General features: G+C 42.9%; 1 protein-coding gene across 1 annotated transcript in view; it reads right to left on the reverse strand.

Moving 5' to 3' along the window:
* DNTTIP1 (deoxynucleotidyltransferase terminal interacting protein 1) overlaps nucleotides 1–26,845 on the reverse strand; it is a 79,724-nt gene extending 52,879 nt beyond the window's left edge. Inside the window, exons 1-2 of the mRNA XM_085619388.1 lie at nucleotides 26,637–26,845; nucleotides 17,850–17,920 (exon numbers count right to left, since the gene is read on the reverse strand). Coding sequence (XP_085475514.1) covers nucleotides 17,850–17,920; nucleotides 26,637–26,822 — 257 coding nt within the window. The 5' untranslated portion in view covers nucleotides 26,823–26,845. The remainder of the gene's footprint in view (nucleotides 1–17,849; nucleotides 17,921–26,636) is intronic.
* Between the last annotated feature and the right edge of the window lie 1,071 nt (nucleotides 26,846–27,916).

Raw genomic sequence — 27,916 nt, forward strand, 5'->3', positions numbered from 1 at the left:
TGCTATTTGCGGCCTACGGCTGGCCCATATCAGGCAGAGCTGCGAGAAAAATGTTTTTGTCGGAGGGATGGGTATGTTTACAAAGAGATATAAGAAGCGGGGAAGGACATTCATCTTGATGAGGGCTATGCAGCCGGCAATAGATGGCGGCAGTCAGACCCAACGGTCCACCTGTGTGGTTAGCTTATCCATGGCGGGCCATAATTCAGACGGATTATCTGATCTTTGTTTCTATGAAGTGTGATCCCATGGTATTTGGTGGTATCGGTCGCCCAGCGTAGGGGGCTGTCACTGCACAGTGGAGTTGTTGAGTCTGTCAAGGGGAAACGCTCGGATTTGTCCCTATTTATACGCAGGCTCGACATGTCTCCGAAATGGACGAACGCGTCCACAAAAGGGTTTAGATTTTTAGTGGGGTGCCTTAAAAAAAGGCGGAATGTCATCCCCGTACATGGATATTAATAGAGGGCCTGGACAGAACTGAAGGCCGCGGTGCATGTGCTTCTCCTGCAAATGCCTAATCATGGGGCCCATGTCTATAATAAGGAGCAGTGGTGATAATGGGCAGCCCTGCTGCATACCCCGTGACACAGGGAAAGGGTGCATAAGGGAGCCCTTTACCTGAAGCCTAGCTGTGGTAGAAGAGTATAGGAGTGAGACTAGCGCAATGAAGTTGTTGAGAATAGCCATTCCAATGAATCGAAAGCCTTCTCAGCATCAAGCACCACTGCTGCAGGAGTCGATGTTTAATACCGAGAAGACAGTTCTGAGGTTAAGTGCGGTTGATGTGTGTGGTATGAAACCGGACTGCACCGGTGAAAGGATCTGACCTTAGAGTAGTGATAGCCTGTTTACCAACATCTTGGCCAATATCTTACTGTCAAAGTTTAATAAGGATAAAGGTCTATATGAGGCGCATCTGGTGGGACCCTTACTGAGTTTCAGTAGAAGGGTAATTGCTTCCTCCAGCATTGTCGGTGGAAGTATACCATTGTCAAGGGATTGGGAATAAATTGCAAGCAGATGAGGCGTCAACGTCTGTTTAAATGCTTTACAGAAGGTTCTGGACAGGCCATCCAGTGCTGGTGTCTTGGAGCCGTCGAGCAAATCTATTGCCTGACTAAGCTCCTCAGCAGTGAAGGGTTCGCTGAGGAATTGGGCCTGTCCGGTAGTTAGCTACACCATTGCCGTTTCCTCTAGACAGGCCAAATGGGATGTGGGGTTTGCAGGGAGATTAGTGGTGTATAGGGTCTTGTAGTATGTTACTAAGTCACTTAGTATGTCTTCATTGTTTGAGATGACGGTGTCATCCTCCCGGTACAAGAATGTGATGTATACAGCCCCTCGAGGGGGCCGAAGAAGGTGGGCCAATGTCCTACCAGGACGTTCTCCCTCCCCATATCGGTGTGCCGCCTGGTATTTGCCTAGCAACATGGCTTCCCTGTCTGCCAGATCGGTGAATTCTAATAACGGGGATTCCCGTTTGAGGGATGGATCTGCGGCATCAGTGGAACTATCCATAGCCGTCAACTCGTTCTCCAGTCGGGTCAGGCTGCCTCGTAGTGCCCGCTGTACCCCTGTTTGGAAATGCAGATGCCAGATATACACCTTGAAGGCGTCCCATAGCACGGAGTGCTGTGCCACTGAGCCTGTATTAGGAGTGAAGTACTCAAGGAAAGCATTGTGTAGTTCTGACGGAAACAGTTCATCCAACAATGCTGTACCTGGGAATGCCCATCTGCGTTCCCAGCCTGTGGAGTAGGGGACTGTGATGTAAAGGAGCACGGGCGCATGGTCTGAGAGGGTGCGGGTAGCGTTTCTACATTTCGTATCCACTGAAAAGAGGAAGCGACGACAAACCAGTAGTCGATGCGTGTCCACACAGAGTGGGGGGCTGAATGGAATGTATAGCCCGGGTTCCCTGGGTGTTGCGTGCGCAATGGAGCGCCAGTGAGTCCAGGGGATCGCGGAAAGCCCAAAGGGCCTGAGGTTTGTTACCCTGCCCCGTTCCGGACGTGTCACGGTTGGGGTCTAGCCATAGGTGTAAGTCACCGCCGATAAATAAGGTGTCGGATCTTTGTCATTCAAGTAGCATAAGTATTCCGGTGAAGGAGAGGTCGTCTGTGTTTGGGGCGTAAATGTTGAGAAACAGGGTTTTTTTGCCCAGAAGTGTCCCGGCTACTAGAACGTATCGTCCCTGATCGCTGCAGTGGTGGTATGATGCGTGAAAGGGAGGCTATGATGTATGAGTATACACACTCCCCTTGAGTATGTGCTAAAAATCTGGGTGGCACCCAAGAGGATGCAAATGGAGTGGCGGACTGCATGGGGAGGTGCGTTTCCTATGAAAAAAAGCTATCTTGATATGATGTCTGTGCAAGTAGAATAATACTAGCTTACATTTTCTGGGATTATTGAGGCTGCGGACATACCAGGTCAGAAGCTGTGCCTCAACATTTTGATTAGGGGGTAGGTGTCTGAGTAAAGTTGATCTGGATATGATTGCTGAGCGTGTTATATGTCAGGGAGGGTAGGTACATACAAGAGGGGAGGTAGGAACTTAAAATAGAAAAAAAGGTGAACACATCACAATTAGCCCACCCACCACCCACACCAGGAGGAGAACACCTGACGAATTCCAATTGCCCATTTCCCAAAGACCAAAATCCCAACATCATAACAATCTGAGTTATCTGTGGGGCCGAGCAACGCCTCGGGGGACCTAAACCTGGTCTGAACAGATCTTTATGAACAAAGGTATTAAAGGAGAGTAGCTTTTATGTAGCAGTTCTAAACATAGGATCAATCTTCAGTCATGTATCATGTTCATAGTAATACTGAGTTCGGTTTATATGTTCTTAGCAGGTTAAACTGAATGGAGTGAGAAAGAATCATCACTAGTCAGAGGGGAAGAGTTCTGCACTGGACACTGTCTATCCGGCGACGGCTGCCCAGATGAGGGACGGGGGTATCGAAGGTTGTGATCCTTCTATGAAAAGGCCTTGCCGTCCGGGGGTAAGTCAAAAAGCAGGGTTTATCGTCTACACTTACTCGCAGTCTTGCCAGGTATAGCATGGCGTATTTAAGGCCTAGTTATAGAGCTGGGCCTTTCCTTCGCTAAATTTTCGCCGTGCTTCTTGGACTGCGGCAATGTGATCAGGATAGATGGAGTGTGGAGTCCCGGTAGTGCAACAGGGGGTTCTCTCAGGCTAGTTGGAGGGCAGTGTCACAGTCCCAATTATTCAAGAGCTGGGCTATGATGGGATGTCAAGGGGCTCGGGGGGGTGGGGGGGGTTAGGGCTCAGGAATCTGTGTGCCCGCTTAACAAGAAATGCTTTGGAAAAGTGCAGAGTCCCAAACAAGTCAGCTCTGGGCGCCCCAGATTTGTTGATTCAGCTAGCCCCAGAATCCGCACATTGTTTCTCTGGGATCTGGTCTCTAAATCCTTGCTTTTAACTGGCACCGCCTTAAGTAGCCATTGTGTCTTTTCCAATCGGCGCACCATGTCCCTGGTCTGATCTTCATGTGAGGACATTCGTTCCTCAGCCGCGTCCAAATGGGTGCCATGTCCATCCAACCGCTCTCCCATGCTGTCCAGTCGTGTGGCCAAGGTATCAAATTTAGCGTCAATGGCTCTTAATCCTGTACTTAGTTCTGCCATGATGGCCCTCGCTCCCTCAAGCGAAGGGAATTGCGCATCCCAACCCACCTCGCCATCTATGTCAAGAGTCTGTCCCAGGCGGTCTGGAACGCCAGGTCTGTCGAAGGTTAGTCTTCTCTGCTTAGGGTCACTACAGCCCATATTTGCTCGGGGGGCCATCAGTGACACCTAGGCACCTGGGAGTGGGGTTCCGTCTATGGACCGGAGAGGGATGAGAGGGTGCTAGTGATGCAGCTAATCATCTGTAAAGGAATCTGTGGTGTAAAGTGTTCCGGTCACGCACTTTGCCAATGATCGGGGTCGTTAATCTTCCACTCGGTGACCGTGTCGGGGGAGGTCTCACAGCCGACAACGCTGCAGCAAAGCCGGCACAGGTTGAAGTGATCTCTCAAAGCGCGTGGGGCCCAGCCGCGCAAGTGCAGGCCATAGGTCCTTGACCTCGTGTGAGTATGACGTAGTGCTCACGGCGTGCTTCCCACCGTCCAGCAGCCAATGATGGTTAGTGATGAAGGCAGTGGGAAGAAGGTGCCCAGCGGGGTTTCGCTTCCCTGGCCTCAGGCTCACCCGGTCCCCTGTCGCTGGTTGGACTTACTTATGTGATTTTGTCAGTGCAGCTAAAGATGTCTTGAAAAAAAGAAAAGAAAAACGTTGGTAATGGTATGACTTCTGGTCTAAGTGATGATGGACAAGGGGATCAACAACTGCTCCTCCACCTGTTCCATTTCTAATGTTGATGTGACCTAATCATAATTTTAAGTGACCCTTCAGTTACTCTATATGACTTATAAACATAGGAATCATACTTTGTTTGTAATAATCTCTCTTTTTGGTATTTTTATTTAGGACTAGGGTGGTGGTGTAAGTCATCCAGGTTTCATCTTGCACTGCTACCATCTCTCCCAGCAGCACAAAAAGTGGTAACACTCTGCTGTCTGGGGGAACGGGGATGGGAAGGGCTGTTAAATAATGAGATAGTGAGGGATGGGTGAAGGGAATGGAAAAATGGGGAAATGGTAAGGGTGGGCTACTTTGGGTTTATTATCTCTAAAAAGGAAGGGCAGAGGGACACGGATAACAATATGGCCAACAATTCAATCTGCATTACACAGGAATTAACCAGATTTGTCTTCTTCATATTTTGACTCTTTGTGGCGTCTCCCTATGCAAGACATGAGATGCATCCTGCCAGGTAGACAGAGAACTGATAATAACCTAATATTGCAATGATGACCTTAAGTATCACTAGTTGGAATGTGTGTGGTTTCAACAATTTTAAAAAGCAACAAATTATGGAGAAAGAAAAAAGTCAGGCTAAGATGAACTTAGTTTGCCTACTTGAAACATATTACATACAGGCAACTCACATTCTTGACGCATTTAGGGTACGATTTAGCAGTGTGCACCACAGAGCAATCAAGTCTAGGGGGAGAGAAACAGGATGCTGGCTCTCTATATAGTGTACTAAAATGAGGTACACTATGTAGAGAGTCCAGGCAACCCATATCGGTCTACAGGGCTTTCTTCAATAATCCCAAGTGCTCTATTTTGTGGTTGTGTAGCTAAGGCTAATCAAAGGGGAGGGTTGAGCATTTGTTGTGTGTTCTTTCTTCTCTCTCTCTCTCTCTCTCTCTCTCTCTCTCTTATATATATATATATACACACACACACACACACACACACACACACACACACGACACAAATTCAATAAAGAAATCCAACTCCAATTTATAAAAAACACAGATTTTTATATTGTATTAGGCAACAAGATCTTCATGATCAGGTAAGTACATATGAACATAGGTTCTCCTGAACAAAGGTGGGTGGGCTCTTCCAGATTTGAACTTTTATTATTTGGCTACCATGTGCCAGCGTATTCAAAGTTTGATAAATAATACATTCGATCATACGAATCAATAGATGTCTCAAATGGGATTAGGAGATGAAGCTAGTGGATTTTTGCTCGGAATATTTTACCACAAGTATTTCAATCAGTTTGAATTAAGATTTTAAAATCTGTACATAAAACATGGATGCATATTCAGGAAGGTGCAAGTTTTATCGTAATTAATGCACACACTCTGTTATGGGGGAATTCTGTGTCACAGGACATTTTTTGAGATCAAGTCAGTCAAAACTAGCCCCAATGTGGTATTCTGAGTGTAGGACATTCAAACATTAATGGCATATTTCACACATATGGTAACTCAAATGATAAGTACCAGCCTGCCAAAGTTATTTTTTTAATACTTGCAGATTAAGGACTATTTTATGAAAATCCTACCCTCCCACCCCCTAAAATAAACGTTTATAACAGATTAATCAACTGGACTCTGTAATAAAGGCCCTCCTATTACTGTAGAGGGAAGAAAGGGTTCAGTTTAATGTCACCACATCCACAGACTTCACAATCAAGAACTCTCAACCTTGGAATTCTCAACCATTACCAAACATTCAAAACAAAATGGATCGTACTAACAGATTTGGAAAATGCAGGTAAGTGTGGCACAAACTAGGAGTGCAAATTATGACAAACTGTTTATGTGCAGCTGTGCTAAAATATCTATTAGAGAATTTTATTGCATACGCATTAGAAACCAGAGTAAAAGAAGATGAGATCATTTCAGCTAAATGGTCAGAGAATTTAAGCGTATGATCTCCACAAAGGAGATTCTACATGTATTAGCCCACATAACATTTACAAATACTAGCTTAAAATTGCCGCAGTTCAAGGTTTTAATCACTTGTATCATACACCACACAAACTAATTAAGTAGGGGAAAAGTATTCAAATTGGCCACAAAGCAGAATGCCGAATTGTATGATCTGCATAGGTTTTTGAACTGTCTGAAACATAATTATATTTGATTTGATATACTCAAAAGTCTATCTAATGTTTGCAATTTATACATTGTATTGTTGGCTCAAAGTGTAATGCAGAATAGAGATGAAAATGTACCACGCTCAGTGCAACCAATTTATATATCTAATGCAATAGCTCATCTGTGTATAGCTAATGAGTGGATCAATTCTTATCTCCTCATGTTGATAAATGATGGATTTTTACTATGCCTCTATTATAAACTTGAAGCAGTTAATGCAAGAGGGAAAAAGGAATAGAAGCACAAGATGTTTTAGAAGGATATGAGAATCATTCAGTTTTGTGTACTAGGACGAGCGTTGATGGTGGATCTACTGGTAAAATATGTTGGCAGGATGCTCTATATGTGGATAGATCTGTGTACTTATGAATATTTTGCAGACATGAATTATACTGTGAAGTGAAATGGATCAATTGAAAAATAAATGTTTCTGTAAGTCTTGACTTATCATTTATCACAGTAATTCTCATGATACCTTCCATTTTGTAAAATATAGGAAAAACACCAGGCAAGGCCAAGGTAAGAAAGAAAGTCTAGAAATGCGTCAGGCAGGTGGAGAAATGGAGATAGGGCAGAAAGAGGGGAGATTATAGAAATGTCCTTCGAGACAAACATTTATGTCACTAGTTAAAAAGATGACAATACAATGGATTTATTCAGCTGGCAGTTAATGTACAGAAAATGGTCAGAAAAAGGAGGCCAGGATGTAGGGCAGAAGGTATTAAATATGGATGAGAATAATGGCTTGCAGCTGAATTGGTCAATTAAAGGATTATACAGATCATTAAAAAATCCATAAATGAAGACCAATGTGTTTACATTACAATTAATAATTATTTAATATTGAAAAAACAGACAGACAAAAAGACCACAATAATCTCTACACTACAATGCAAGAATAGGACAAACTGTTAATATCAAAATGAGGCCTTTTTACTGCGTCTATGGGTAGTCTGTTTACCAAACAATGAAAATCCTAGGGTCTATACAATTACCGGAAGTACCAGTAAGCGAGAGAGCAGAAAAGCGAAAAGAAACAAAACAACACCACCTCCAAGTTGTAACCTAAACCAGTGCGGGGATGGTCAACCTATTTGGTAAGAATTGGGAGACAGAGTGCGTCTAAGGGCAAATCCCTTTTAGGACGTAATCCCTCACTCACCAATGGTGACATGCTTCATCATAGGGACTCTCCTCCCAAAGGAAAATCCTAGTTCCTTTGGGGGCTACAACCCCCTCACTGTGAGGGAGGAGCTCAGGGATGTTTTGTTTAAAGTGTCAGAGGATCGACTAAATCCACATATGATGAGCCAAGATGTACGAGTGAGGACGCAGCGCAAACAATATAGGAAAATTGGTGAATATGTAAAAACAAGTGATGGTTAAAACTGGCTAGGAGGCATCAAAAATATGCTTTAATCAGGAAATGCCCACTGTCAGGATTAAAAAAGCAGTGAATACACCTACGGTATGGATTTAAAACCGCTATGGTGTAAATTTAGATGGTCAACATGTTTCAGCCCTAGAAGACCCAAACTGGATCAGGCTTTCGTCAGGACCTTACAAAACAAGCTACTGCAAAAAGTGAAGTGAAAGAAACTGAGAAGGATATGGGGCCAGAACACTGTCAGTGGCCTCTCATAACACCTGCTGATACCCGCCAAAGTAGGGTACAGGACCTCACCTCAACCTGGCAGCCGCTCAGGAAGGCAGCACCGCTTTATCCGTCGGTACCACTGGACCCAGAGAGCCTGCTGCCGGAGGTGAGTCTGTTTACCAGGCAGATATGCGAAAGGTGCTGCTTTAGCAGAGCGTATTTCACCCCAAGCAGATAACCATGTTGCTTGATTTAAAAACAAGAATCTCTGGGGGTAGTGAGGACAAGTGGTCAAGGATTACTCTAGGAAGTGATAGAGGACTTGGAATGAGAAACAGAGACAAAACTCAAAAGGTCCAAGCAGCTTGTATGCTGAGATACAACACTTCACATTACTATAATTTTGTGCACTCATCACTATAATTATAAAACAAATGTTGTAGTCCAGGGGAAAGGATTATGGTGTCTTCAACAGTCTGTAAATTCTATGTAGCACTGAAGTTTTTTTACTTCATTTAGTCAATAGTGTAGAGGTGCCAAAAAAGAATAATTTGATGCTTTCGCTTTCCTCTGGTGCAGTTTCCATTGGCCCTTGTTCCTTGGTGGCCCTGGTTGCAAAGGATACACCACTGAGTATCCAAAAAACAGGTTAAAACTCAGTAAGAACACATCACCATGCATGAAAGAGATCCCACATGTCCTACCAATATAAAATGTCTTTGGTCTTGGAGCAAACCATGCATTAACGAAGGAACCCATTGCAGATTTTGCCCAGCTACAACTCTATGTCTCTGGACGTAGAGAGAAGACTTCACATACAAGTTATGTGGATTGTGCATCTTAACTGCTTACTTATCATCCTTGAGGGCTGAGCTAATATATTTGAATACAAAGCAAACCTTTATATAACGTGACACTAAAATGCAAACATGGTTGTTTAAGTTGTCTGTCTGTTCTTCGCAGAACAGTGTTTTCACATACCTCGTGTTATTTCACATTAAAGTCACAACTGTTTTTCTAAAAACACAATTTTAATCTTTTTTTTTTTAACTAATGATAAACATTAATTGCATATATATTCAAATCATTGCAATATTGAATGCATAACATCATTTCAGTTACTTTGCAACAGTCTCAAAAAGCCTTTGGACTAACGAAATCTTCAGATTATGCTTTTTCTCATTATAAGTCAGAATGACCTTGTGACAAAAACTAAAGTCACTGTTAATCAAGTCCACCAGCCCAGCTGGTCTGCTAATAAGCTGTATCTAGCTCGCTTTTACATATAGGTTTTTCACTTGCACAAATTTAACAGATGGTTAATTGACTAGGTTTTGACAGTGGACAACTTATAATACTGATAAATACATTTAGATTGTCTAGTCTATTCCTGTCTTATGTGAGCTATGGGAAGGAGGAGTTGAAAACACAAACTTGGTGGATAGTTATTATTTCAAGGGGTTTGTCAGGTAGTACTTAGACACCAAATAGTTGTAGGTGAACGGAGTAAATTGTGCCCTTTAAGTGTGTTACAAGTAGAAATGTTATCAGTGAAGATACGTTATTGAATGTTAGCCTGGAGGATACCAAAAGAGGAATTCTGGCAACAAAATCCGGATCCCCCTTCGATCCATGCCCAGTTAGACTTTTACACCTCATTGTGGACATTGCCAATCCAATAATAAATGCCATTGTCAACACCTCACTGTCCACAGCCAAAGTCCCCCCAGAGTGGAAACTGGCAGCGGTGAAACCACTGCAAAAAAAACAACTCCCTGACCCCACCACATTGTCGAACCTACGACCCATCTCACTACTTCCGGCTCTGTGCAAAGTCACAGAGTCAATTGTAAATAAACAACTTACTCGTTTCTTGGAAGATAGTGATGTATGGCACCCCAACCAGGCAGGTTTCAGGGCCCAACATTCCACCGAATCGGCCCTCCTGTTCACTACAGAAACTATCCGCTCAGCCCTAGACCAAGGCAAGAAGGCCGTCCTGATTTTATTAGACCTATCGGCGGCCTTCGACACGGTCTCACATGCCATCCTATTAGACCGGTTAATAACATCTGGTGTCACAGGGACAGTGCTTGAGTGGATAAGAAACTTTTTAAGTGACAGGAGGCAAGTGGTGACCCTGGGGGAATTCTGCTCCAGTGAAAAAGCGCTGTTGACGGGAGTTCCGCAGGGTTCGAGCCTGAGCCCGACCCTGTTTAATGTTTATACTGCACCCCTGATAAAACTAATATCGTCATTTGGCATAGACGCTATAGCCTATGCCGATGACACACAACTTATCCTGGTAATGGATAAGGATAACCAAGCCTGGGAGGATAAGCTCAAAGGTTGCCTAACGGCCACCTTTGAATGGATGCGCCTAAATCACCTGAAATGCAACACAGGTAAAACAGAGATCATGCCTATAGGCCCAAAAAATGAGTTCACCCCACGATTATGGTGGCCAGAAAAAGCTGAAATACCACCTCATACAACCAACTCGGCCCGTAATCTGGGGGTGCATTTTGACTCTGACCTGTCTTTTAGACAACAAGCAGCTAGAGTGGCAGGCATGTGCTTTGGGGTAATAAAGGGACTGAGAAAGTTCTTTGATCTTTTGCCCCTTGAAGCAAGGAAAACAGTTACGGTTGCACTTGTAACATCGCGCATCGATTACTGCAACAGCCTCTATGCTGGTACAAATAAAGTTGTCACACACAAACTTCAGATGGTGCAACATGCAGCAGCGAGGCTGGTTCTAAAATGGCCGAAAAGATCATCTGCAACCAAAGCCCTCAAGGCATTACATTGGCTGCCCATTACAAAAAGGGTTTTGTTTAAAGTACTGTTAATTACTTTTAGAGCTGTTCACAACCTAGGCCCGTCCTATCTGAGGAAAAAATTCAGCAGATACTGTCCAACCAGAGCACTGCGTTCTTCAACGGCCAACCTGCTTACCGTCCCGAGTTTTAGACTCAAAACTCGAGGGGGCAAATCCCTGGCGGTACTGGGAGCAAAAGCATGGAATACTCTTCCCCCCCAGTTGAGATTACTGGATAAAGAAATAGACTTCCGTAAACATCTAAAAACCTGGATCTTTAATCTCCAAGATATAACTGCCAGAAGCCTAGTGTAATTCGGGTTCTCGGTCAAGTATGCATAGGGACTACCTAACATCTGGTGGTCCTTTCTGGGCGCCTAGATGCTCCTTGGAGCGATTGCCGCGCGATACAAATTGGCACTTACATTACATTACATTACATTACATTACAATATTGCCCTTGACCACACTTTTAAATTGACCTTAGGTATCCTTACTTTCCAAATAGCTTTGATCCACAATTAACCAATTATTTGTTTCCGGTAATTTGACCACTATTATGGAAACATTTTTGTTTGACTTTCAGTTCCTACTTAAGCAATAGATGAAAGGCATTCTTCAGGGGCTTGACATAAATTAAAACAGTACTTCATAAACGGTGCATTTAGTATAATGGCCATTTGTTCCCAAACCAAATTCAAATCTTAATTTTCATAATGAGCAGGACACTGGGAGGTGTGCATAAATCACAGAAACTGGCCTAGTACTTTAGCCAACAATGTATTAATCTTATTCTTAAAATGTAATGCACCATAAGTGACTGCCAAAACAAATGTTGCTTTTAGTAACATTAAAATCGACTTGGTTGCAGGACTCTATAAAGTTAAAAATAGCTTTGTTAATGAGTGTTGCAAGCATTCCATTTTAATCTTCACTGCGGTTCTGAAGGTTTTTTTTATCTGGCTTGATTTTCCGCTGCATTACCAGATAGTTCTATGTATTGACTAATTCAATCTATGAACCTCCAAGTTTCCAGCAAATTTTTCCAGTGTACCTACCATGTAAAATTATATTGGTTTGGTTTATATTGACGACCTGGATCATTTGCTTCATTAATCATTAATATCATCCACCTATTACCCACCAATGTTCTTTGCAGCCCAACTAGGGTTGTATCCAAGATTTAAGCGTAGTCTGCATATGGTATCAGGAATATATGCTTGCCTTCAAATTTAGCAATGCAATTCCTAGCTCCATTTTACTCATGCTTGCTGTATATAATTTAAATAAAAGTTGGGCCAGCACACACCTCTGCTTCAGTCCGTGATTGGTGGATATATGCTGGTATATGGGCTTCATGACCGATTATGCGAAACAGTCCAATAAGAGTAGTTTATTGCTTTAAGCAAAGATAGTGGAATCCCCCGTTTCCATCATAAAGTGGCACAATTGACTCGGTCAAAAGCAGTTGAATAATCCTGGAAGCAGTGATACGGCCCCCTTCCCTGCTGTAGTGCTGCTCGATTGGTAATCCTATTTAAAGTTAAAATATTGAGAGCTTCACCAACTTTCCTACAGACCACCTAATAAAAAGCCAGACATTGGGCTTCCTTGACCCATTATTTCAGTTCATCCACTATGACTTTAGCACTTTCCTTTCCTTGAATGTCTAAAAGAAATTAATGTGCAACCTTGTGGGTTGATGATGCCCCCTTTTTAGGTTGAGTCTATCAGACAGCATAGCTTTTTGTCTACAAAAGACATGTGTTCGTACCAAGCACACAGATAGGCTTGGAGTCCACCCACTGCTTACCATTGGTTGGCTTTCCTGTCACTCTCATTTGCCGGCTTCTTATTCATGTCCGTGCATGCCTAATGTGTGTTTTTCCATCCACGGAACCTCTTTATCATCTCTTTTGATTGGCTGGCTTCTAACTTCCAATGCTTTTTTTTCAAGAACTAGTTTTTTCCAGGTAAGCACTTCATAAGAGTGCGTATGTTCCCTACTACCTCCCTTGTGTACTTCCTCACCCTGCACTCCGTGTTACTTGCTGTCATATGTGTGCTTCTCCCCAACCCCATCCATGTTGCATGTTCATGTGTCCGGCCCTTCTTGATTCCTTGGCCATGTGCTTCTCCCCCTCGCTCCACGCTGCTCTCTCCCATTGTTAGTCCCCCACCAGGGCCCTCCTTCTGTCTCCCGTTGCTTCTCCTCCAAATTTCCCCAACTTTTCTCCTCCCGTGCTCCCCTAACTGCGCTTCAAAGAAACACATTCATGCATTATTTTTCATTTTATTTGCCGATCCAAATAGTACTGGAAAATAGAAATAAATGAAGCAGCTGGGTTATATTGTAGTCAAGCTTGGTGCACGTGCCTACAAATGGACACTTTCTATTGCGTCAAAGGCTTTTTTTGTTCCTTATTTAGCCATGATGCTCAGCATCTTGAGATGCGATGCAACATGGCTAAAAAGTATTGACAAAGCCAATTGGTCTAAAAGGTGAGACCTATTTGTTTTGCCAAAGCTTGTTAGGCCTGGATTTTTACAGTGTAGCGGTCAGGCATATTGCTTATGATCGACAGAGTGGGATTTGAGTCTGTCCATTTCAATTAGTGTTTTTTGTTTTTTTACAAGCTCATTTCATCCATTGGCTTGAGATTTTGTTAATCACTTCTTGGCTCAGCCCAGAGGAGTATTCATCTGCTATTGGATGTTTGAGTGTATCCTTCTGCTTCCACTTGAGTGCTTGCTTTAAACTGCACAAGAGACTGCTGTACTATACCCCGCTCTGTCCAGTCTGCTGTATGTGTTACCACATTAAAACCAGACCTCTTAGCTTTGCTAATGCATCATAAGACATGAATGCAGCACTGACCTATCACACAAATCTAGAATTGCTTTTAATTGCAAACAGGAAGCAAAGCGCAATGAGAGTGGTTGCAATAGACACATTATCTCAAGAACGATATCAAGTTCTCATATCTTCTGCTTATCCAACTTACTTCATTTCTCTTTAACAATAGCAAGTTAAAAGCCAAATGTGGGATTGCATTACCTGCAAATAAAACATCAACCTGAGTCAATTACACTTCTAACTCTTTAAACATTTGAGAAGGAAATGAAATTATTTGACAAGAACACCATTATGTCCCTCGTTTCTCCTCAATGTACAGCCATCTCTCACTAATGTTCTTTATATTCAATGTTTACGACTCTTGAGGGCACTTGTTGAGTTAATGTAGACCTAGGAAAAATGCAATTTAATATTTTTTGCCTGATAACAGTCTCTATGATGTTAAGATCACACACAAATTTAAAATTACACTTAGCATTAGCTTAGCTGTATCATTAAGTCAAATGGTTGCTAATGCAGTGTGCTCTGAAAAAGGGTCCTACCACATAATCCTAGCCCAAGGTGTTACTTCAATAGTCGATTTGTCAAAGGCATCCCCTTGTACGCCCGTCTGTGCCCAGGCCATGTCCAGCGGCAGCCATGCTGCCAGTTCACCTCCTCATTCTGGTAAGACGGATTCCTTACAACAAAGAAGCCCTCCTAGGCTTGTGACCACTCAGATGTTTACTTTTCACCACCTGGACCCTCGAATCGAGCAGCCCTAATTTCTACTCCTCCTGTGGCCTTTCCTTTTCTTTCGACCCCTCCCCTAGTCCCAAGAGTAGCGCAGACCCACACTCTAAGCTTTCACTAAATCTTAGCCCCAGGGAGCTCAAAAGTGTGCTTCGTCAACGTCAGATCCCTCCCTAAACATAAGATCGAGATTTGGAGCATTTTGATGGATTATTATTGGGACTTTGGCTTTCTTTCAGAAACTTGGCATACTCCTTGTTCAGGCATGACCTCTCCTTGGTTATCCCCAATGAATACTCTATCTCCAATCTCGACAGAGTAGAGAAAAGGGGGTGGGGGAAGAATTGCCATTATCCCACGGTCTAAGGTCCTTTGCGCTAGTCAGACCTGGACTTAGCACCAAATGAGGCTCTTTCATTGATGACAATGAATGTAAAGCTGCAGAACAGCTTATGGAAGCCTTGTCTGACCTTAGCCTCGAGCACAAAGTGAAGGGTCCCAATCACAAGGGATAGGGAGGCATGTGGGGGGGGGGCATACACTCAATGTCATCCTCTCAAATACCCCTTCTCTTGATGTTGGCTCTTTGGTCACTCTAGCTTGGACTGATCACTTTCTAGTCCCCTTCAGTCTAGTAACTACCCAATTCTATGGCCCTTAAATCATTGAAGCCATCATTCTATCGTCCATGGACCTCTATTGAGGATGCCGACTTAGACACGGCATGCTTTCACATAGTGGTTAACCATCCCAGGGACATGGAGCTGGCAGTATTGTCCTTCATCTTGAATCTCAAGGCTACTCTTGACCTATTAGCTATGAGAATGAGCAAAAATAGAAGGAGTGATTCCTCTGTGCCCTGGTCTTCTGCCTCCCTTAAAGGTAAAAAACAAAGGTGTAAAGCCCTTGGGAGGAAATGGCAATGCAACTTCTTGGGTGATGACAAACTTAGGTATAAAACACCCATAAACAGTTTAGAAAAAATATAAGAAAAAAGTCAAAGCTTCACTTTTTACCAAACAAATCAATGAAGCAAAAAACACCCCTTGCACATTTTTTTTTAATTGTCAGGGCCTTAACAAAACCTTTGCTTTAAAATCAACCTGTTCCTGCCTGCCAAGAATTTGTCGACAACTTATCAGGTTCTTTTCATGATGAGGTGTTTAATATCTATTCGAACATTTCCAACACCACTGATACCAGGCTGGTTACCCCTAGACCAACCTCCCACACACCTTAAAGCCCAGTTTCCTCTTTTGAAAAACTCTCCTTAGAGGACTCAGAGAGACTGATCCTAAAAGCTCATTCTGGCTCACCTCCTGACCTGCGCCCTTCCCATATTTTACAAAGGGCATTTCAGTAATTGAATTCACAGATTATTGCTCTCTTCAACCTCTCCTTCGAATCTGGCTGAGTGCGTTGGAAGGACGCGCCACTATTTTATTTATATAAAAAAAAATAAACATTTATTTGGACCCCTATTGCCCTACTAGCTACATATCAATCTCACTGCTTCCTGCTTATGGGAAGATGCTGTAATCTGCAATTAATCATCAGATAACAAAATTTATCGAGTTGAATAATGTGCTACATCCTTAACAATCAGAGTTCAGATCCAGATTTAGCACAGGGACAGCACTTCTAGCGGTGATTGAGTTTATCAAAATCTGCCTAGATGTGGTGCTAACACCATCGTAGTTTTGCAAGACTTATCAGCGGCTTTCGACACAGTGTCACATTCCATTCTCTAGCCAAGACTGGTAAAAGCAGGAATTGCTGGCACCTTGTGGAAATGGATTAAATCCTTCCTCTTCCACCGCAAGCAAGCAGTCTTTCTGCCCCTTTTACATCAGTCTTTCATGAGGTCGTCTGTGGTGTTACACAGGACTCCACTTTAAGCCATTGCCTTTTTAACATCTATTTAGCTCCTCTTGCTGCTATTGTTTTAGAGTGGATTTTTAACGTGGTTTCTTACGCCGATGATACCCATTTAATGTGTGCTTTCAAACACCTTGATTCCTCGGTCTCAGACGGGCTACGGAACGGCAGTTGTTAGCTAAGTGCATGAACGCCGCCTCTGCCTAAATTGCGAGAAATTCGAAATTATTATTTTCACATCCCCTTACATACCAGATCTGACCCACCTCTGGCCTTCTGAAATGGGACTCCTCTGGCTCCATCCATTACTGCAAAAAACTTGGGGTTCAAGCTTGACTATGCCCTCACTTTCAAGCCTTTTGTTAATGCTACTACAGGAGTCTGTTTTTCCCCTCCTAAAAACCTTAAGGAAGACTCAAATTCTTGCCCGAGCACACTAGAAAGATCATCGTTCATGCATTAATACCAGAGAGATTTGATTACGCCAATGTGTTGCTCCTAGGTTCTTCTTATGTATTGCTAAGCAGACGCCAATGAGTCCAGAGTACGGCAGCAAGGCTTGTGCTAAAAATTCCCCAAAGGAAAGCAATTTAGAACTGCTTAAAAAGACTCCAGTGGCTCCCCGTCGAAGAAGGAATAGAATTCAAAGCCTGGACATTAACGTTTTGTGCCACTCAACTGAAAGGTCATGTGTACATCAGCGATAAAATCAAAAGATATCTTTGTCACATAGCTTTACGCTCAGCCAGTCACCACCTACTCTGCATCCCCAAGATCAAAAAGGCCAGAGCAGGTGGGCGCTCCTTCTCTTTCCTGGCCCCAAAGCTCTGGAACTTCTTACTGTATCACATTAGAGGAGCTACTTCAGAGAATTAATTTAAGAGCCTTTTAAAGACCCACCTGTTTACAGAGACCTAATTGATGGTTGGGCCTGCTTAAATCTAATCTGTTACGGATTCTTACTTTTCACCTAGCGCCGGGACGCTCCTTTTTGGAGCAACTGTTTTGTGCTTTACAGATTTGATTCATTTATTCATGCTTCATTTACTTTCTATAACTGCCCAGGGCAACAAACATTGTTGCCCAAATATCAACAAATATCCCCTTAAAACGTCAGATATATTGGCTTTGTCAATACTTGTTTTTAGGATGCTCGCACATGGGTAGAAGAAGGAGGCCAGTTTTGGTAGAAATCAAACAGCCTAGATTACCTCATCAAAAATTAAACTAAATATGGAACCAAAAGAAATGCCTAATCCGGGTTAAGGTAGACCCTAACTCTGCCATAAATACAATAAATAAGGGAAGCCGTTTTCTCTAAAGGTGGCTACTGTTAAAATAATCTGAATGCTTAATGTGATTCATGCTTACATTTTCTCTCAACTGGAAACCTAGAGTTCTATGATGTGCCTTCCATGTCTTACCTCACTGCCATCTGGGAACGTCTGCCCCTTTTATGAACTTGTCTGTGTTTGATCATGATGTTCCACGGATTCTGTTATTTAAAAAACAAAACAAAAAAAAAACAACAGAAAACATTGTTCTTAAAAAGTTTAATAACAAAGCCACATACATAAGGATTAATATTCCGATTTTCAAAAGCACACTTGGGGTGTAAGTCATACAGCTGTCACATACGAGGGAACAACCATAAACAGTGTGTTCTAGTCATAAAGGAAAACTGCCCACAAAGATTACTGGGATACCTAAACAAATCACCCCAACCCAATGAACAATGAATCCTATATATATGGCAAACCTCATAAAGGTTTGGCTTTGAACTGCAATCGCCTACCTAATACAATTTTAGCAATAATTTCAACAACTTTCGTGCTTTGCCTATATCTTGAATAGTTTTCCCAGTTGGGCTTACATATAGGATCCCAAGGGGTGGTGACATTTTATTTTTTATGGGTTGCTTATTTGTGTCCAGGCACGATGATTCCATACATCTAAGAAAGACCCGTGCTGATAACATTCTCTCCACATGTGTACTCTCCAAGAACGGAAAAGCATTTAATATTTTATGAGCATCCAACTTAGCTGCAACTCTTATGGGTTTGAATATGTTCTCTGTGCTCTATAGAGCTGCAATTGTCAATTCTGGTCATGCTTGTGCTTTACATACACCTTATATAAAAAGAGTACCAAAATACAATAGATAACCAACTACTGATTGCTGGTTTGATGAATTTCCAACCACTAAAACAGAGTGGATGCTAGAGATCAACAAAAAGTTTTTTATAGCCAGCCATTTGGATAGGGGTGGGTGGGGGTTTAAAGCACACAACAACTAGCCCATTTTGCTTGAAGGCATTCCTTAAATTAATTGGCAGACGTTTTTGTGACTAACAAAGAGCGGCGAAGGGGCAGAGTCGGAGAAAGAGTGTGAGGGTGAAAATAAGGTATATGTGCTGGTTATCTTGGTTATGCAATATGGTGACAGTGTAAAGTGTTCTGAGTGGTTGTAATAGCAGTAGGCTGGGAAAGGACAGAAGAGGGATGACGTTTGAACCCCGAGGGAGTACGTAGGTGTAATGGGTGCACATGTGCATTTCAATCAAGAAAAACATTAATCAGCGTTGCTGCAATTTGCATCATCTTAAAAACAGAGAATCCAACATCACTGGTAAATCAAACCAAGAGATTATATCCCTAGAATAGCTTCAGTTTTATTAATCAACCCTCTTATTTCAGTTAATTAGAACCATTACATACATAGCAAAGCGTTATCAAAACTTATACACTTTTTTTTTAAATCAAACTGCAGTACCGCATATTATATGGCTAATCAAAAGGCATATTTTTAAGAGGCGTAAAAGTCTTTCAAAGTGCCAATTGGCGACTGATTTGTTAAGTACGTTACACAGTAATAGTTGCTGTTGAAATTAATTAATCAATTGAATAACAGCTCTAGTGAAAATCTAACGTAAAAAGGGCCAAGATGGGTACTGCTCGTTTGATTTTGCTAAGGTTTCTACAAAATGTATGAACTGAACTGTATAAATCTGGTCACCGCTGTCAGTAGTTACCTTGCAAGCAGAAGCTAATAGAGTGGTGGCTAGTTTAACCTTGTTAAATGGAAAAACATAGCTACTTCTTGCACTCGGTAAGTAAAGTAATATTTGCAAAGCACACCCAGGTAGAAGGTAACAATGTAAAGTGAAGAACTTCATAGGCACACATCCTGAGACCAGACAAACTCAATGGAAAATAAGTTTATTGTTTTATCAAGCATAAATGGACTGCCAGTCTCTTGGAAGCATACAATTTGGCAAATAGCAAGGCATGAGCTTCGACAGCAATGGATAACCACCTGGTAAGGTGTTGACCAATGTATGGTGAGACAGAGAGAAGAGAACAGAGAAACACAGAACTGTGAGCTTGCATAAAGAAACAAAAAGACACAGGAGGCTAATAAGAACAGGACAAGAATAATGGAACTAAGCTGCAGAGACTTAAACATACTCTGGGTCAGACAGGTAGATTCTGAGATCGTAAGACATACAGACCTGGTTTAAGAGATGCAGACACAGACACCGGAAAATCAAGACAAAGAACACACAAGACACAAACACTAGGAACACAGAAACGAGCAATGTAGACAGAAATGACATTAGGTATGACCGCTGCTGGAATTAAGCAACTGTGCAACTGTAGTGTTTTTGCATAATTATGAATATATCACATTGCCACATAATCCAAAATGTGCAGCATAACCTGCAGATTTGAACCCCTTCAGTGCCCATGACGAGCTGGACTCGTCATGGGCCGCGGTGGCGCTGTGCCCATGACGAGTCCAGCTCGTCATAGACCCCGCCCGCTAATGCAACGGCCGGCACTGGGCGGGGAAAGGGGCGGGCACTGAAGGGGTTAACAACAACAAAATTCTAGATCAAGGTATTAAAAAGGCAGCAGCATGGGTTGATGCGCAGGTGAAGGCCCTTCACAAAGGTTGACTGGTCATCTTTGTGTTGCTTATTGCTATATTTGGGTGTCAGATTGGTACTAAAAGGATAAAACCTTGCCCACAGTGTTAACATGTAAAAATGATAACATAATGAGATAATTCTTTGATCAAATGTTTCGCATTACACTGCATAATTTGCCTTCTCTAGCCGCACAATTTTGGTAAATTGTCAAATAATTTAGTCCTCCCCTGCAGCATAATTCCAGTGAACCGACGTATGGCAGTAAAGTACAGATTGAAAGGACTCCGCTGGTCAGACTTCGGTCTTCAGGATATTCTCACTTTCATGAGGAAGCACTCTCTATAGTAGAGCTGCATTATGCCAATGTCACTGAGCATAAATAAAGGTAACTGACCCTGCCAAGAACAAGGGGGCCTTAATAGCTAAATAGCCTTGGGGAAGGACAGCAATTGCAAGCAAACTCACTCGGTGGTTTGGCCTCTAAAATGAAGTTGAAAGAACTGTGATCATTAGCCATGTATCAAGATTCTACACAAAAAACTATTTTATCTTCAGATCTTTAGGGTGTAGTGAATCATGAAACAATATATAATTGACAACAAGTGTTATCAAGAGGCTTATAGATTGCAGTCTACTAAATTGCCCAACATTAACATCATGACTGGAATTATAGGCAAAAATAACATTAGGGGGAGTTCTATGCTGGAAGCTATCAAAATTGAAGATCACTTTTCACGCTTTCCTTGGATGATATCCACTCACCTTTCACGCACTTTCCCAATCTACTCTTCTTTCCCATTGGAAATTCACCTTCCTTCCTGTAATTATTAATTCTGTGCCACCAATCCCCTTTTCTAACACATCTCATCTCTCTTTTTCTGCACTCTTATTCAGGTCTTCTGCCTCCCACCTTTAAATTTCCTCTTGGATGACTCCCCCTTTCATCCTCTCTCAACACAAAGTCACATTCATCTTTAAAACTTGACACCCTCCCTGCCTTTTACCATTACCCACCCTTTATTTCCCCATATTACTGCTTTCCTTTCATCTCATCCCCACATCTCCTTGCACATATTTTCTCCCAATCGTCCTCCCAGCTCCTATCCCTTTCTTGCCTGGCTTTACCAACTTCCCTTCATTCACTTGTCTCTTTTCATATCTTTTCCACTCATCTTCTCACTTCAGGATCAGAATCAACTTTATTCATCTGAAAAACAGCCATAAAAGTATACAAATGCACACAAGAATAAAACCAGTCAAATGACCCACCATATCGATGAAAACACAGGTAAAATACATAAAATCATCCAATAAAAACAAATGGTTAAAAAGTCAATCATGCTTGACTAATCAAAGTGCACAGTCCTCCTAGAATGTACTGCTGCTCGAAGAAACAAATTTACATAATGGCAAATTTCATCATCCTAAAATTCTTGTAAAAAGCAGAAGGGCTGGAAGCAATTTCGAAAATGTATAAGCCTCATAATAGGTACTAAAACCTTTTTGGTATAAAATGTATAATAATCACAGAAAAAGATAAAATGGAGCATTGATTGTTTAGAGACATTTTTACATGGGCATACTCTGGAGTCAAGCTTATGTTGGTACTCAAGCCGAAAACATAGGGGCATTTCTTTGTAATAGCTCTAAAACGAAATAATAGGGAGTGCTCCCACTGACAAGTAACTGGAGTGAATGAATCCAGAATTGAAGTGCAGATAACTCATAACATTAAGTTTCAGGACTTCTGCACTTAACTTGAAACTGTTCTAGCAATAAGGCTTGCACTTGCTTCCAGCCTAGAGCAGGGTGTGGCGTTATATCAGAGAAGATGTTGGTTAAACCAATCCTTTCCAAAGATTTTTTCATGTACGCCAACCATGGGATGGAAGGGCCTTTGTCACAGACCACGCAATCAGAGATTATATTCCTTGTAAATTAGGCTTTTTCCATGCTCAAAATGAATAGCCACAGGAAGGGGTGGGCGGGTGCGAATTCGTTCACTTAAATAAGTTAGGCCCAACTCCTTGTGACAAATAAAATGGGAAGTTGATGCAGGGACTGTCAAAATTCTCCTGCAAAATCGTTTTTCTTTCCTCTGAAGTGTCTTTGGGACATTAATTACCCAGATTTCTGCCCCGTAAATTGCAATAGGTACACACAGGGCAGAAAATATTTGTTGCAGGGATGTGAGCGCCCTACTCCCTGGTGGAGATGGTTAACTGAGGAGTGAGCCTACTGCTCTCGATAGCTTAGCCCTGCTCTGTGGAATATGGGGAGATCTTGAGCCAGTGGAACTAAAGGTGACCCCCAAGTAAGAGAAAGTGCTAGTACTTAACAAGGTATTCAAACCTACTGTGATAGATGAAAATCGCCTGCGCTTCGGGCCACGAGACATTATAAAAGACTTGGCAACATTAGCCAACAAGTCATGTTCAGCATAATATGCACAAATGAATGGACTAGACATAGGGCTCTGGAAGTGCGATGAATTAACACAGAATGATCTGCATAGAGTAACGCGGGAAGGGGGACGCCATTTATTATTGGTACTTCAAGGCACACTTAGTGAGCTCTGCGCTAAGGTTATTTATGCGCAAAATGAATAGCAGCGGAGTAAGCACGCACCCTAGGCGGACCCTCTCCTCCTTCCTGTGCTAAATTCATTCCCCATTGTTATCAAACCTACCTCAGACTTTTGTACCTCTGTGTAAAGATATTAATGAATGTGTTGAATCCATTCCAAACTCGATGCGGAGTTGCCACAGCTTTTACCGGTAGACACAGTCGAAGGTCATCAACAAGTCCATAAAGTACGGTGTAATGTAGACTATTTTGCCACAGTATATTTCCCAATAATTAGGTGTATTTTGAGACATTGTTCAACCATGCATATGCCATTACAGAAGCCAAACTGGCAGAAGCCAAAATGTTGTTGTTAAACCACTTCAATATTCTATTGTACAGGACACTGCCCAGAAGTTTGGCGGGGATGTCAATCAATGAGTTAGGGTGGTAGCATTTAGGTTCAGAAAGGCTCCTTTTCTTGAAAACTAGGACGATGACTGAGGTGACCTGGATGGTTGTAATTGTGACTCAAGCTATTGTAGATGTTAATCATCAGTGGGGTCCAAAGGTTCATAATACATGTAATTATGTCAATGAGAACACCATACGGCACTAGTGCTTTGACCCCCACACTCTCCTGAATAGCAACCATAACTTCCTGCAAGGAGACAGATAAAAATGGGGGTGGATACTTTTGGGCTAACTGGCCACAATTAGAGTCGCTCTCTGCATAGATATTATCAAAATATGCCACCCATTCCTCACTTTTTATATGGCAACTGAGGGATGTGCCAACCTGATCTAGAGATCTCATGTTTGATACACCTCCACAATAGGTCATACTATCTTTAGTCTTGGCAGTGTCTGCTAGTGTGATCCACTGCTGGGTAATGACTACCTTCCATCTCTTACTTGTGACTAGTTTATAATGCTTTTGCAGGGTGGTCACATGTGCGCCATCACAAGGGTGCTTATTAAGAGCTCTATGCAGAAGGCAATTGGCCAAAGAGCAGATCAAACCACCGTGGGGGCTGATACACTGGTTTAATAGGTTTTGTGAGGGACTGCCTCATCCTATAACAGAAATCCATGAAACTGGTGACTGTCGCCCTTTTTTTCAGTGTCCTCCAGTAAACACCCCATAACATATTCTCAGCTACTACTTTAACCAGGGATTTGGAGGGCGGGTCACACAATTACCAGTACAGTCTGAGGTTGTCCATGGTTGGCAATAGATTGCTGAGGCTAGGTACAACTTGGGGGAATTCTCTAGGAGGCACTTCATTTTAATCGGATTGTGATTGTTCAAATTGCTAATAATGATGGTGTCAAATAGCAGGAAGTTTGCTAGAGTTCAGGAAATAAAGATACAGTCAATTACTGAGGAACTATTCCTTCCCCTAAAAGTAGGCAACCCCTGAATACCTGGCCCAGCTCCCTCTACCACATTATGCATATGGGAGGAGGTGAGCAAGACCTCCAACTCATTGGCTCTCAAGCCTGTTCTTGTAAGAGCCACTGGCTCTTTCCCAACTGTACAACTAAGTAACCTAGCATTGAAATCTCCAGCCAAACAAATTTGCATTTGCTGACCATGATAAGATCTGCTCCCACAATAGCTGTTATATAATAAAATAATCCTGGGAATCGTTGATTAAGCACTAAAATGAATGAGATATAAAGTCAAGGCCGCCTTAAAAAGAACGGCTTGGTAATCACTCCCTAGAGTTTTCAACGCCTCTGCATAGCCTTCGAGTAGTAAAATAATCCAGATAGTCAAACCTCCTGAGGCGGTCCAGAACAGCTGGTAGGTTAAAACCAGGGCTTTAAGTGGGCCGGGTCTGTCCGGGTCTGAGCACCGGCAGTTTTTTTTTGGGGCCCTCGAAACGGGTCTCTATCGGGCTCTATTTTCGTGGCTACTAAAGGTAGTCCGTTCTTTATTTATTTTTTTTCGGACCCGTTTTGAGGGCCAAAAAAAAACTGCCGGTGCTCAGACTCTGCCCACTGTTGCTGCACTGTTAGGCAGCGCTTTAAATGGAAAAAGAGAAGTGCTGGTACTCACCAAATTGATAGGGGTGAGCCTGGGAGGTGCGTGTCTGGGTGCGTGGCTTCAAGGCAGCCTTGTACACTATCAACATTTTCTTCTTCAATGTTCAAAGTGCCTTTGGCCAAGTTCTGCCCATAGCTGCAGGGTGTAATTAGCGTTTGTTGTAACTATATATAGCGTGAACTTAGCCCGAGGGCATTAACATGAGAAGCAGAAGTTTTACGTGAAAGCAGACTTTTTTTTTTTTCAAGGCACTCTGACAGACAACGGATCTGCAAACTTTCCCTATAACTCACAGCGCGACAGTTCCAATGTCGAGACCTCTAGCTTAGAAAAACACAGGTGTCTTCCTGTCCTGTTGCGCTGTCAGGGTGTGAGCAGGGCCGGCCTGTTTTAACACCTCATTGTCCCTTTCTTCGCGCTCCTTTCACCGTCTCACCCCTGCTGATACACATCACCGTGAGGCAGCTAAACTATCGGTGATTTAGGTGAGCTGGGGAGGTCCCGAGGCGTTTGGGTTCAGGGGGCAGTCACTGCTTAGCTCAACTCAAAAAGGACCCCCTGCTGCCGCATTTTAGTCTCTATTAGCAAGGGCGCCAAATTTCTCTCCGCCTAAGGCGCTATCTTATCAAATGCCGGCTCGGAGTGTAGGGCTGCAGCCGCAACCTAACGCCGGAATCCACTCGACATTAACTGTCAAGCACCCATAACCTAGAGACTGACCACAGCATGCCACTAGGAGTACCGGTACTCTCTTAACACAAGGAGAAGTCCCGGTACTCAATGGGAGAACACGGAGAAGTGCCGGTACTCATGATTTTCTTAAGCACACAGTGCTAGTTATTTTGATTTAGACCACGCCCCTACTCGGATAGGCCACGCCCCTTCAAGACATTAACCACGCCCCTTTTAGAGCACCCCCAGTTTTTTTCCCACTTAAAGCACTGGTTAAAACACATGACGCCTTCAAAAGCTGTAGGGTTGGTCTCCCAACTTTACTGCATCCTTCTCATTTTATAAGTTACTTTCTCCTTGATCTGCTTTTTGTCATCTTACTTCTCTCTTCTATTTGCATCATCTGTGTTACTTTTTACTCTCCCGAAACCCTTTAATTTTCTCTTGCTTTCCAGTAAGCTACAATCAGCCCACTTGTCAGACTTTGCTTCGCTATTTCTCTTTTCGTCTTTCCCCTAATTGTTTTCGTCTTCTTTTAATCTCCCCTCACTTCTCTACTACCTCTCAAACCTTCACTTACCTTTTACCTCTCAAAACTTGCCAGCAGTTTCTCCTCTCAACCCCTGCCATCGGTTTCTTCTTTCAGTATCTCCCTCCTCACTTATGCCGACTTTTCAATCATTTTCTCGTTCTGCATCCTTTACTTGTTTGGCATCTTTCATCCAACCCATCCTTTCATCCACGCGAAGCTTCTCTTTTCACCCATCCCGATCCTGGACTCTCTATTACACCATTCTTGTCTTAACAAAGTAACACTACCATCGACTGCTCCCTCTCCTCTCGTCCCTTTCTCACTACCTGTTCCATCTTCCTCCCATTATGTCATCCCCCCTCACACCTCTCAACACACCTGAACTGTCTCTCACTCTGTCCTCACTTTTATCTTCTCCATTCACACACTAGCTCTCCACCGGCTGCTGTTCACTCACCGCAGGCTGCCCCTGTCCGTTCTCTTCAGCACCTGCCTCCTCGTCACGGCAATCATGTTCATGCTCTTCGTCCCTGGTGGCTCCCATGCCGCCACTGTATGAAATTTCAACCCGGGCTCGTAACAGAACTATCGAACTACAACCCAGTCTGCAAAAGCATCCTTGCAAAGACAGGTGTGACGTCATTACAGGGCGACGCAGCTCTGAGAAAACATGAAGATGGAAAAGGGACTAGTCATGTCTACGGGCCTGAGAACTTTTGATCAGAATTAAGCCGTGCTAATGTAGTTAACAGTATTAGCCAGCAGAGAGCGCCGTGCTCCTAGTCAGAAGAGTTTTCTGACTCTTCTCTTTGAGTTACAATCACCAACTGCTGGAGAAAGTGACATAGGCGCCAGTACTAAAAACAAGCACTGGCAATGTCAATCTGTCTGGTGTTGTAATCATCCTTGTAACTACAACAAATGGCGACGATTTGAAACTTATTAAAGAGAAAAGGACTTCTGAAAACGAAGAGGAGCGCAGAGTGAAGATTGTTTTTGAGACTCAAAAGAACCCAATTTGCGTGCAAAAAACGAGAAGTAAGAAGCAGCAGTAAGAAAGTATTGGAGAGATATAAGCAACAGTAAGAAGGTATTGAAACAGAGGAACGGAGGAACCAAGGTTATGAATTCTTTCCACATGACGGTTGTACTCATCGAGAGGTGCAACACTTGATCACGTTCGGTGTAGTACCTGACAAAGGAGGACGTTATCTTGGTAAAGTATTTTGGAAAAACTTAATTGTGTAAAAGAAAACTGTGAGAAAATTGGTTTACGGTGCAACTGATTAGTACGGATACACGTGCAAGCGGAGCTGACCAGTACGGATACATGCGCAACTTTTGTTTTGGAAATAAACAAAGAGTGTTCAACCCACCACTCTACTAGTCGCATGCCCGGAGCATGATGAAACCAGAGTGACACGAACAAGTTCGGCAGCGACAGAGTGTGGTGAAGCCGGTGTGACGCGATCCAGTTCGGCGGCGATGACTGAAGGAAGAGCATCGTGACGCAGTCCGAACCAACGAGACGACCGCAACGAGTGTGACCAGCGCAATGAACAACGTTGCGTGAGCAGCGTCAGCGCGCACCGGCGTGTATGCGTCATCGGCGGACATATTGTTGGTCGACAGCGGTTTCCATAGAAACCGGGAAACATTGATTGTGAACGGTGGTGCCAGCGTGTGAGTTACGATTAGGTTTACAAGCAAGGCACAGGTAAAGATGAACTAATTGAC

The sequence above is a fragment of the Triturus cristatus genome, chromosome 7 (assembly GCF_964204655.1).
Source record: "Triturus cristatus chromosome 7, aTriCri1.1, whole genome shotgun sequence".
NCBI classification, from domain to species: Eukaryota; Metazoa; Chordata; class Amphibia; order Caudata; family Salamandridae; genus Triturus; species Triturus cristatus.